General features: G+C 39.4%; 1 protein-coding gene across 1 annotated transcript; it reads right to left on the reverse strand.

Moving 5' to 3' along the window:
• Nucleotides 1–110: 110 nt before the first annotated feature.
• LOC140832825 (ATP synthase delta chain, chloroplastic-like) lies at nucleotides 111–1076 on the reverse strand. The gene has a single exon (XM_073197040.1). The coding sequence runs from the start codon at nucleotides 967–969 to the stop codon at nucleotides 217–219; it is 753 nt and encodes a 250-aa protein (XP_073053141.1). The 5' UTR covers nucleotides 970–1076; the 3' UTR covers nucleotides 111–216.
• Nucleotides 1077–13103: the final 12027 nt, after the last annotated feature.

Raw genomic sequence — 13103 nt, forward strand, 5'->3', positions numbered from 1 at the left:
TTCTCTAAAGTAAGGCAAAAACATAATATATATATATATATATATATATATATATATATATATATATATATAGACTGATTACTATATAATATTTGGTATGCAAATGTGGGTGGAACAATCAATAATCATTTATCTCCAAAATGATTGAATCCTTGCAAATTATATATTTATCCTTCCCAAAAAAATGGAAAAAAGAAAAAAAAATGAAAAATGAAATTACACAGCTAGTTGAATGTCTCCAAGATCTAGCTGCAATGCCATCTCCTCTAGCTGCTTCTTCACGCTCATGTCGACCAATTTCGAACCCGAATTCCCGTACCGGATCGTGAACCCGGCTACCAGTGTCGGGTCGATCTTGGTTTTGATCCTCACGTTCCTCGCCCCCGTCAATTTCTGCACGCTCTTCGCGATCTGCGCTAGATGCTGCGACTCCAACTCCACCACCGAGCTCACCACCGCCAGCTCCGTCTCCGTAAATTTGTTGTAAACAACATCGAATTCTTTGATTATTTCCCTGATCATATCTATCCTCTTCATGTCCACCAGGAGGTTGAGGAAATTCGCAACGTGCGGCTGCAGCTTCGACTTCTTGGCTATCTCGTCGACGATTTTGCCCTTATCCTCGTCCGTAACCGTAGGGTTTATGAAGAAATTCACCACCGCGTCGTCGGAGAATACCTTGTCGATCGATTCGAGGTCCGAGTTGGTTTGGTCGAGTGTGTTGTTGGATTTGGCCACGTCGGCCAGAGCATTGGCGTAGCTTCCGGCGGCGGATTCGGCCATTCTAGACCCGGAGGAACCCCCTCCACCAGTGCGGCGGCGGCGGGATTGTCGCGATTTCAGGGTGAGCTTGGGGAGGAGTATGGTTGAGAGGGAGAGCTTGATTTCTCGCGTGGATTGCAACTGCGAAGACGGCAGCGAACGAGATTGGTAAGTGATCGGAGTTTGCTGAAGGGCGGCGGCGGCCATTGTAGCTGTGGAGGAGGTAATCCGTGAAAATGGGGGATTTTAAAAGAGATATTGGATTGGAAACGGGCGATTGGATCCAAGTGTGGACGACGGATATGAGGTAAGAGGATGGAATCTTATCTGGAGAAGATAAGAAATTGACACGTGTGCGTTTTTCTATATTTTGAGGTCACCATATGTCCATGTAGTCTCTTTGAACCATTAGGTTACGTTTGATTGGAAGTATATGATAAACTAATAATTAATATGTAAATGATAAGAAAATGATTATGATAGGATGGATTAATATGGGGTAAAATAATATTATGTTTGGTAAGATTTTTAATTGTAGGATAATTTTGAATTTTTTGATGAAAAGACGAAATTGTCCTTCTCCTTCGCGGCGGCGGCCGGCCGGAAATGGTCCGCCGGAAACGGCCGGCGGGGGGCTGCGGCCGGAAATTTCGGCCGGCGGCGGCGGTCCGTTGCGGCGGCGGGCGGCGGCGGGAAGTGGCGGTGAGTTTGAATTTAGGAGAAGGGTAAAATTGGAAAATAGGATGAATTAAGAGTAGGATAAATAATCCTAAGGGGTGAGGAGTATTATTTAACCTACCTAATATAACCTAATCATTCATAGGAGGGATAAGGTGGGTTAAATAATCACTCGTACCAAACGAGGGATAAAGTAGGTTAAATAATATAAACCTACTTTATCCCTCAAACCAAACGGGGCCTTAGAGTTCCCCAATGATCCCACCAACCGTTCGATCGTTTGTGAGTCGGCTCGATCCGATCAGTTAATTTGAAAGGAAAATCGTTTTCTAGAGAAAAAGTCGAGTCTAACGGATTTAAATAATAATATGAAACCAATCTGAATATGGTCAAGATTAATCTAGAACCAATATGATTAGTTTCTGATAGCATCGAATTCAACATAAATAGTGAATCGAATTGATTTCTCTATACAACGGAGCAAACACAACATTTGACCGGAGCCGTTTACTTGGGTAAACATACTTCTTAGGTTATCGATATGAGAAATTTACAAGACTAAAACTAAAATTAACATCAAATTAAGAGGTTAGTACATACTACAAGAGCATCTCATAATTAGGAATGTCAATTCGGGTGGGTCGGGTTGAGCAATAATAATGTTCAAAAATTGTTCAACTCGAACCCTGATCCAACCCTCAACCCGAATCTGAACCCGAATAACACATCAATCCGTATAACTTGATTTTGAATTTTTTTAAAGAAAATTAAATAAAACTAAATAATAATAATAATAATAATAATAATAATAATAATAATAATATTTTAATTTAAACACATAATAACAAAATCTCCCTCATACATATAATTTAAATTTGAAAGTCTAATAATAGAAAAATAAAGTATATTTACTAAATCAAATAAACATTTATTTAAAAAATAAAAAATGTTCGAAATAAATATTAAATTGTGAAAATTATGTTATAAATATACAATAAATATTTTTTCAGACGTAAAATATATAAAAAAAATGTAGACAATGTTTATTAATTATATTTTTTCGAAAAAAAATAAATTTTCGGCTCGAGGGTTGACTCGAACCCAACCCAACCGAACCTGAACATTTTTTTCGGGTCAGCTATCGGGTCCAACTCAATTTGACCCGAACCCGAAAACCTCAAACTCAAACCTTATTTTTTCGGATTGAACCGTGTCGGGTTGGTGGTTCGTATCTGATTTTGACACCCCTCTTCATAAAACCACACAGTTTGAAAACTAAACAATTCAACATATCTAAATATTAAAAAGTTAAAGATCACTTGTAAAAAATAAAAACCTACCTTTTAGAATTAAAAATATTTAATCACATAGAAAAAAATATTATATTTTCTCGTTGGCCAATATGTTACAACTGAGAGAATCATACAAAACTGGGAATATTAGTTGTGATGATAATATAGAACTAATAATCGGATCGCCTGTCAGCTAAAAAAAATACTCCGAGACAGTGATTTTAAGAAATTTGTTTTTAGCAGATAACGTCGTAAGGAATATTGATTGTCTTTTTTAATATAATATATAATATTATTTAATAAATAAAAGTGCTGATGTTACACCATTAATGTCAAATTCATAAATGTAATAAATGCTAAATATTCATATAATATATATTTATAAAATTGTTGAATATATATATATAGACAAAAAATAGCTAAAAATCAATCTAAGAAAAGAAAAAACACATGAGAGTAAATGAAATTACGAAAAACCGCGAATTGAAGAATCTTTTATGGGGTATGATGTGGGCATGAAGCGTAATTCCAAATTTGAGAGTGGGTATTTTCGTCAAGTGGGAAATGTGACCGTCAAGAAGCACGTGCGGGGACACCTGCAAGTCTTCGGGCATAACATGTAAACACGAGATGATACGATCATACAATACATATTTAAAAAAAAAAAAAACAATCATACAATATATATATATATATATATATATATATATATATATATATATATATATATATATATATATATATATATATATATATATATACAAATATTTGGGTGAGACGGTCTCACGGGTCGTATTTGTGAGACGGATTTTTTATTTGGGTCATCCATGAAAAAGTATTGTTTTTTATGCTAAGAGTACTACTTTTTTTTTATGAATATGAGTAGTGTTGACCCGTTTCACAGATTAAGATCCGTAAGACGATCTCACATGAGACTCACTCATATATATATATATATATATATATATATTAAAAATATGGTCATTATCTTATATTCTATTCGATTAAAGTTGAAGACATGATAATAACCATCTAAAAAGGACACAAATTTTTTCTTCCAACTTTACTTTTGTATAATACTAATATTACATTTTATTTTTTATTTTTTTTAAAAAAAATTCAACCCACAATATTTTTTTTTTTTTTATATCAACAATTCAAATATCAATTTAATAACTCCATAATTTGTAAAATTTCGTTTTAATCTATCGTAAACAAAATTTTAAAATAATTATATTTTAATTATTAAATGTTAAATATTATTTGATTAAATTAAAAATAATTACAACACGTCACGAACATCTTTCATCAATGTATATTATGAATTGGACACAGTTATTCAAGGGGACACCACACCCACCCAGCATTAAATACCTCAAGCAGAAGCAGGGAGGTAGACACAGCACAGCGACCGAGAACAAAACAAGGTCAAGATTCAAAGAAATGGCGGACGCACCAGAGGAAAACGAGGCGATGCAGAGCCATAGAGCACCATTTTCTGTTCAGAATCCATGCAGATTTTTCCAAGAAATCTTCAGGGCTTTGCTGGAGTGCCTAGGCCTCGACTCTTGGGGCGTGAGGAACGAAACTGGATGTGAAAATTCAAGCAGTGAAGGCACTTCTTCGGCCGCAGACCCTCCAGCTGACCCACCGGCAACCACTGCTGCTACTTCTTTGGGAAGGGCGCCTCCGAGACCGGTGATCAGTCCCGGGCCAGGCCCTCAGACCAACACCAACGTCAACTGAACTTTTACTGTAATTTTCCCTAAAAAAACATTAAACGTATATCCTTTAAGATCTTTGGTTTTTCTAAGTTTCATCCCTCGATCCCATGAATGAATCCTTAATGGTGAAGAGTTCCCTCACACAGACACCACGAAACACACACTCGTTGGGGTTTGGAAGGTTTTGGTTGTCTTCTTTCGTTTGTTATTTACTTCACGTGAGAATAAATATGTATGTGTAGTTGTTCTTGACGAGTGCGCATGATGGGTTTAATCTTAGCCACTGGTTCAAAATGTAAAATAATATATGCCATTAGATTAAACAAGTGTTGGGTTAATCTTAACCAAATATAGAGAATAGTTTAAAAAGGTTGTCTCTCTTACTCGTATTAAACCAAAACTCAAGAAATAAATATACAATTGTTCTTGTTTTCTCTTCCATGTAAATACAAGGTAAAAACTTGTGTGAGGCGGTCTAAAGGGTCGTATTTTGTGAGACAGATCTCTTATTTGAGTTATTCATGAAAAAATATTACTTTTTATTGTGAATATCGATAAGATTGATATGTCTCAAAGATAAAGTCTGATCACTTCCTAAGTAACTCCAGCATGTAAGATCATGGGAGCACCAGATATTCACTACCAAAAAAGAGATTACGCTGAGAAACGGCCGCTAAAACATATAAGCAATAGAAGAAACAGTCACACTAAACCATATTTATTGGTTGCTTTCAGGAATGTTTGGCAGTAACAGCTTCGAATGACAAATTTAAATTCGCCCGCCGTCGGTTCAGTTTTGTGTTTAACCTTTTGAATCAGTACTCAACCGCTTTGGAAGCTACTTTTTCGAAGCCTTTCTCAACCACAACCGCAAACTATACTTTTTCGAAAGCCACACATAAATCCCGCATCTCACTTGTTTTTTCTTCATCCGATCCCACGCCGTCAAATCCGCTCACGTATCTCTAATGATTTTAAATTTTCGATTTCATTTATCAATTTATTTTTCTTCTTCCAAAATAATACAGAATTGATGATGTTTCCAAATACGTGTTGCTGATTTGTAATATATTTCCATGCATATATCTTTTGGTATATATTATATGGTATTCTTAGTTTGAGAAGAGAGTTCATGAATGAGTTTAGACGGAAATATGAGAATCGATTTTGTGGGATTAATATTCATGTATGTATAATGAGTTTCATCTTCAGAAACTTGACATATTGTTGCAGGGCTCGACCTTCTATGAGGCCAAAGAGACAGTCGTGTGTGTATATCGAGACTTTTTCGATATTTTGGAGAAGTTAAAGAGTGATCCAGCATTTAACTAGTTTGACGAAATCTTGTATGTAGTTTCAATAATAACGAAATCACTCTTGGATCCAAATTGTGTCAAAATCCATCTGCTGTCAAAGCCTGTGTTTTGCCAAAGTCGTTCAATTGTTAAATGCCAGTAGAATGCTGGAGCGCATTAAAGATTGAGTTGGTTTGAGAAGCTGGACCTCATGCATGACGAAGAAGTTGAGGAGGATGTTGACACACGATTGAGGAAGTTGATGGAGATGGAGGATTAACGTTTAAGATGAGATTAACTGCTTGGAAGAATAATGTAATGCCCAGAACAATGATTGACATATACGAATATGTTGTGAAGATTGTACATAACCATAAGAAATAAGAAATGATATCTATTGAGATTAGATTGACCGATATCGAGAATGTTGGATTATTTATATTTCGGTGAGACCGGAAGGACCGAACCAGGATCGGATCGTCCGATGCGTTCGGATCGTCCGTTCGGCGTTCGGAGCGTCCGAGCCAGGTGGCTGGACACATGGATGGCATGCAGAGTTCGGATCGACCGATCGTAGTTCGGATCATCCGAGACAGTTGGCTAGAGACGTGGAAGACATGCAGGATTCGGAACGTCCGAAGTGAGTTCGGAGCGTCCGAAGTGTGTCAGATCGGAGCGTCCGAAGTGGATCGGATCTTCCGATCATTGTCTATAAATAGAGGCGCGAGATTTCATTTGATTAGTAAGTGTTAAAGAAACATTTCCTAGGAAGTGTTAGACATTCTATTGCAGATTCATCTTCACGACTGTAACAGCAATTCTACGACGAAAGGTATAATACATGTTTTGTTTTGGGGAATCACGACTCAAATGAGATCACATTTGAGTTTCTCAACCAAAACCACATACGAGTTTTATTGTTTATATCTTGATATAGGTATTATTACTATAGATTTGTTTATAGATCTTGTATGCAAATCTCGCTATGCTTTGTTTACAGATCATGTTACATTGCATTAGATGTTTATTAGAACTTGTATTCAATTCTTATTATGCTTTGTTTACAGATCATGTTACATTGCATTAGATGATTATGCTTGTTTACAGATTTTGTATTCATGCATTAAGATAGGACAGTCTGGAGATCAGGCAGACTTCTAGATGTTCGGTTCTATCCCAGCTTAGGGGAAGATCACCGCCCCTTTGTAGACGTGGATACAGATCAGGCCGAAGTCTAGGAATAAGACGTACCGTCACCCCGATTGGGAGGGTAGGTGATAGATCGTCTTATTCACACCGGGATCCCTAGAGTTTTAGTCGAGTCGCATCTAGACATGATTAGGCTCGCATTTCATGATTTTATATGAATGACATTCATATCAGCATGTTTCATGTTTTATAGTATTTATATGCATGTTCACATGTTTATACTGGGATGTGTTCTCACCGGTTTTCCGGCTGTTGTTATGTCTGTATGTGTGCATAACAACAGGTGGGGCAGGATTTGGGTCGAGACAGAGATGATCGTGTTAGCGTGGAGATCTCGGGCCTAGCAGACGGACCAGTAGTAGTCTTTTGTTATGTACTGTATTTTATTACTGGTTAGTTGAGGATATACGGAACAGGACATAGATTTTATGTTTGTATGTTGTAAATTAAATAAAGAACTTGTGCTTGTCTAGTTACATTTTGATTTAAATATAAAAGCGAAAAATTGACCCACATTTTAGAATAACAATCCATTTAATCCCAAGAAAAAGATTTAGAGCCCGGGTCCCCACAAAAGGTGGTATCAGAGCCGATAGTTCCGTTAGACTGAAATAGGATAGAATGAGCGGGGTAGATCGAGTCTTCTTCCTTGCTTGATGATGTGCTAGCATGATTATTGCTTTCTTATTACATGTTGTTTGGTATTTGATTAATTTCAGCATGTGATTGACTGAATCAGAACCGATTCTAGATCAGAGGTAACTGACTAGATGATGGCTGAGACAGTTGTATATCTTGTTTACTAATCAGTTGGATTATTAGATATGCCTCCTAGAAGAGCAGCCGTACCTCTACGACCAGCAGCGCCAGAGCAGGGGAGTACATCCGGAGATCCTATGGATGTTACGGCGACCCCTATGGAGACGTTGCTGAAGCGATTCCAATCCTTTCGACCTCCCACTTTAAAAGGTACCGAGAATGCCATCGAGTGCGAAAGTTGGCTTGAAGATATTGAGATGCTATTCGACTCGTTGGAGTACAGTGATGAGAAGAGGATCAAGCTAATTGGCCATCAATTGCAAGATATAGCAAAGAATTGGTGGTTGAACATTAGGAGAGCTTTAGAGCAGCGGGGTACCGAAATTTCTTGGAAGGTATTCAAGACCGAGTTTTATCAGCGATTCTTCCCTGTATCCTACCGTAAAGATAAAGGCGCTGAATTCGCAAACCTGAGGCAAGGGCCATTGAACATTGAGGAGTACGTTGCTAAATTCTCTTCTTTGCTTCGTTTTGCACCCCATGTTTCAGGAAATGACGAGGCCATGGCAGATCAGTTTATAAATGGCCTGAATCCAGATATCTTTACGTTGGTCAATACTGGGAGACCCGATAACTTCTCGGATGCATTGAATCGTGCCAAAGGAGCTGAAGCAGGATTGCTTAGACAACGGAGTGCTCCGTATGTTGCACCGAGTCCGAGACCGCCACTACCTCCATCCCAAGTTCCTCCTCCTCGATTCGAAAGTGGTGGTAGTGGTAGTGGACGCAAAGAACAGTTGAAGGCGAAGGGGAAGCAGTTTAAGCGACCTGGGAGCAGTTCATCCAGCTCCAGCGGATCAAGACAGACTGGTTTTGATCAAAGTTCAAGGACTTCAGGTGTATATTGCAATAATTGTGGAGGTAGGCATGCGACTGAACAGTGCCAAGGAGTTACAGGCCGATGCAACATTTGTAGGCAACCGGGGCATTTTGCCAAAGTCTGTCCACAGAGAGGTGTACAGCAAGGCCAGAGTGGAAGAGCATCCGGTTCAGTACCTCAGTTTGAGCGGCAGGCATCGTCGGTTCACTCTTTTCAGCCTCCACCAGCACCGACTCCACCCAGAGGCCGAGGTAGTCAGACTGTGACTCAACCTCCGAGGCAACAGGCCCAAGTGTTTGCGTTGACAGAGGAGCAAGCACAAGATGCACCAGATGATGTTATAGCAGGTAACTGTCTCCTTTATGGTTATCCTGCTTATATCCTGATAGATACAGGTGCATCGCATACATTCATCTCAGAACGATTTGCATTGTTGCATTCATTGCCTGTTGAGTCTTTGTTAGACGTTGTGTCTATTAATTCTCCGTTGGGAAGTGGATTAATATCTGTAACTACGGTTAGACATTGCATTCTACAGTTTGAGGGGCATGAGATTGACCTAGATTGTATAGTGTTGGGTCTAGCTGATTTTGATTGTATAGTCGGTATTAACATGCTAACGAAGTACAGAGCCACCGTGGATTGTTTCCACAAGATTGTCAGATTCAGACCCGAGATGACAGACGAGTGGAAATTCTACGGGAAGGGTTCCAGATCTCGGATTCCCTTGATTTCGGCTCTTACTATGAACAGACTGTTACAGAAAGGAGCGGATGGTTTCTTTGTTTATGCTGTAGATATGCAGAAGTCGAGCCCGGCATTGGCAGATCTGTCAGTAGTACGGGAATTTCCAGATATTTTTCCAGATGAGATCCCAGGATTACCTCCGGTTCGTGAGGTAGATTTCAGCATTGAACTTACGCCAGGTACTGTACCTATTTCGAGAGCTCCATATAGGATGGCACCCATCGAACTCAAAGAATTGAAAGCACAATTAGAAGATCTTCTAGCCAAGGGATATATCAGACCTAGTGTATCTCCTTGGGGCGCTCCGGTGCTGTTCGTGCGAAAGAAAGATGGGTCGATGCGGTTGTGTATCGATTACCGGCAGTTGAACAAGGCAACGATCAAGAATAAATATCCTTTGCCTAGGATCGATGACCTATTTGATCAGTTGCAGGGATCCTCGGTCTATTCTAAGATTGATTTACGTTCTGGTTATCATCAGCTCAGAGTTCGAGATATAGACATACCAAAGACAGCGTTTCGAACCAGGTATGGACATTACGAATTTATTGTCATGCCTTTTGGTTTAACAAATGCTCCTGCGGTATTTATGGGCTTGATGAACCAAGTGTTTCAGAGATATCTAGATGAATTTGTGATTGTCTTCATTGATGACATTTTGGTGTATTCGAAGAACAGAAATGAGCATGCAGAGCATCTCAGAATTGTTTTGCAGACGTTGAGAAACGAGCGACTGTATGCTAAATTGTCAAAGTGTGAGTTTTGGTTGAATAGAGTTGTCTTCTTAGGACATATCATTTCTGGAGATGGTATTTCTGTTGATCCGAGTAAAGTGGAAACTGTGATTAGTTGGTCGAGACCGACTTCTGTACCAGAAATACGCAGTTTCATGGGCTTAGCCGGATACTACAGAAGATTTATCAAAGATTTCTCCAGTATTGCAAAACCAATAACTCAATTAACACAAAAGAATGCACCATTTGTTTGGTCAGAGGAGTGTGAGTCTAGCTTTGTTGAATTGAAGAAAAGGCTGACCAGTGCTCCAGTATTGACGATACCTTCAGGTACAGGTGATTTTGTTGTATATTGTGATGCTTCTCATAGAGGTTTGGGATGTGTTCTTATGCAGCGAGGTCATGTGATCGCATACGCCTCGAAACAATTGAAGCCACATGAAGTTCGATACCCCATTCATGATCTTGAATTGGCGGCTATCGTGTTTGCATTAAAGATTTGGCGTCATTATCTCTATGGCGAGAAATTTGAGATCTTTTCCGATCACAAGAGCTTAAAGTACCTATTTTCTCAATCAGAATTGAATATGAGGCAACGTAGATGGCTAGATCTTCTGAAAGACTTTGACTGTGAAATCAAATATTATCCAGGAAAGTCAAATGCAGCAGCCGATGCCTTGAGTCGTAAGGTATGTTCTTTGTCCTTATCGACGATAGGTGTTAACAAGTTAGTTGAAAATTGCTGTACATCTGGATTAGAATTTGATACAGATAGTAAGCCACTACGACTCTTTACGATCCAAGTTGAGCCCAATTTGATTATGAGGATTAAGGAAGCACAAAGAACCGATCAAAATGTGCAAAGATCAATCCAAATGGTCAGATCAGGGCATGTATCAGAATATCAGGTACGAGATCATGTGTTGTACGTGAATAACCGTCTAGTTGTGCCAGATGTTGCAGATTTGAGACAGCAGATTCTGACGGAGGCACATTGTAGTCGGTTCAGCATCCATCCTGGTGGCAGAAAGATGTACAATGACTTGAAGACACAGTTCTGGTGGAAGCAAATGAAGTCAGACATTGCCGAATTTGTGTCTAAATGCTTGAACTGCCAACAGGTGAAGGCCGAGAGGAAGAAGCCGGGGGGTTTACTTCAGAGTTTATCCATTCCAGAATGGAAATGGGACCACATTTCCATGGATTTCGTGACGAAGTTACCTCGATCATCCAGAGGTTGCGATGCGATTTGGGTCATTATTGACAGATTGACCAAATCTGCTTGTTTCATCCCTTATAGAATGACGTATAGACAGGATCAGATGGCGGAGATTTATATTCGTGAGGTAGTCAGATTGCATGGAGTGCCGAAGTCTATCGTATCAGATCGTGATCCACGATTCACTTCACACTTCTGGCACAGTTTACAGCAGGCGTTAGGTACGACCTTACACCTTAGCACTGCTTACCATCCTCAGACAGACAGACAGTCAGAACGGACTATCCAGACATTAGAGGATATGTTGAGAGCCGTCGTGCTAGATTTTGGCATTAGTTGGCAAGATTCCCTACCTCTTTGCGAATTCTCGTACAATAATAGCTATCAAACAAGCATTGAGATGGCACCGTTTGAAGCTTTGTATGGCAAGAGGTGCAGATCTCCGCTATATTGGGATGATGTTTCAGAAGTACCAGAACTTGGGCCAGATATGATTCGTGACATGACTGAGAAGGTAAAGGTTATTCAGAAAAGAATGAAGACAGCACAGGATAGGCAAGCAAAGTACGCCAATATCAGACGTAGACCGTTAGTATTTGAGGTAGGAGATAGGGTATTCTTGAAAATTTCTCCTTTTAGAGGCGTTGTGCGATTTGGCAAACGTGGGAAGCTATCTCCTCGATACATTGGTCCGTACGAGATTCTTGAAAAGATTGGCGATCGAGCTTATCGACTTGCTCTTCCTCCTTCTTTATCCGGAATACATGACGTATTTCATGTATCAATGTTACGCAGATATATGCCAGATGTTTCTCATGTTATTCAACCGAACGAAGCTGAACTTGATCAAACCTTGAGCTATATAGAACGACCGATACAGATTCTTGATCGAAAGGACAAACAGCTCAGAACGAAGACCATTCCACTTGTGAAAGTTCAGTGGAGTCGACATGGCATTGAGGAAGCGACGTGGGAAACGGAAGAAAACATGAGGCAGAAACACCCCGAGTTATTTATATGATATGAGTATGTATTCAGTTTTAGATTATCAAACTGTTTTAGATACTTTGTATGGTTACTTCAGTTCGAGGACGAACTTCTGTCTTAGAGGGGGAGAAATGTAATGCCCAGAACAATGATTGACATATACGAATATGTTGTGAAGATTGTACATAACCATAAGAAATAAGAAATGATATCTATTGAGATTAGATTGACCGATATCGAGAATGTTGGATTATTTATATTTCGGTGAGACCGGAAGGACCGAACCAGGATCGGATCGTCCGATGCGTTCGGATCGTCCGTTCGGCGTTCGGAGCGTCCGAGCCAGGTGGCTGGACACATGGATGGCATGCAGAGTTCGGATCGACCGATCGTAGTTCGGATCATCCGAGACAGTTGGCTAGAGACGTGGAAGACATGCAGGATTCGGAACGTCCGAAGTGAGTTCGGAGCGTCCGAAGTGTGTCAGATCGGAGCGTCCGAAGTGGATCGGATCTTCCGATCATTGTCTATAAATAGAGGCGCGAGATTTCATTTGATTAGTAAGTGTTAAAGAAACATTTCCTAGGAAGTGTTAGACATTCTATTGCAGATTCATCTTCACGACTGTAACAGCAATTCTACGACGAAAGGTATAATACATGTTTTGTTTTGGGGAATCACGACTCAAATGAGATCACATTTGAGTTTCCCAACCAAAACCACATACGAGTTTTATTGTTTATATCTTGATATAGGTATTATTACTATAGATTTGTTTATAGATCTTGTATGCAAATCTCGCTATGCTTTGTTTACA

Source organism: Primulina eburnea, chromosome 5 (assembly GCF_022965805.1).
Source record: "Primulina eburnea isolate SZY01 chromosome 5, ASM2296580v1, whole genome shotgun sequence".
Classification (NCBI taxonomy): domain Eukaryota; kingdom Viridiplantae; phylum Streptophyta; class Magnoliopsida; order Lamiales; family Gesneriaceae; genus Primulina; species Primulina eburnea.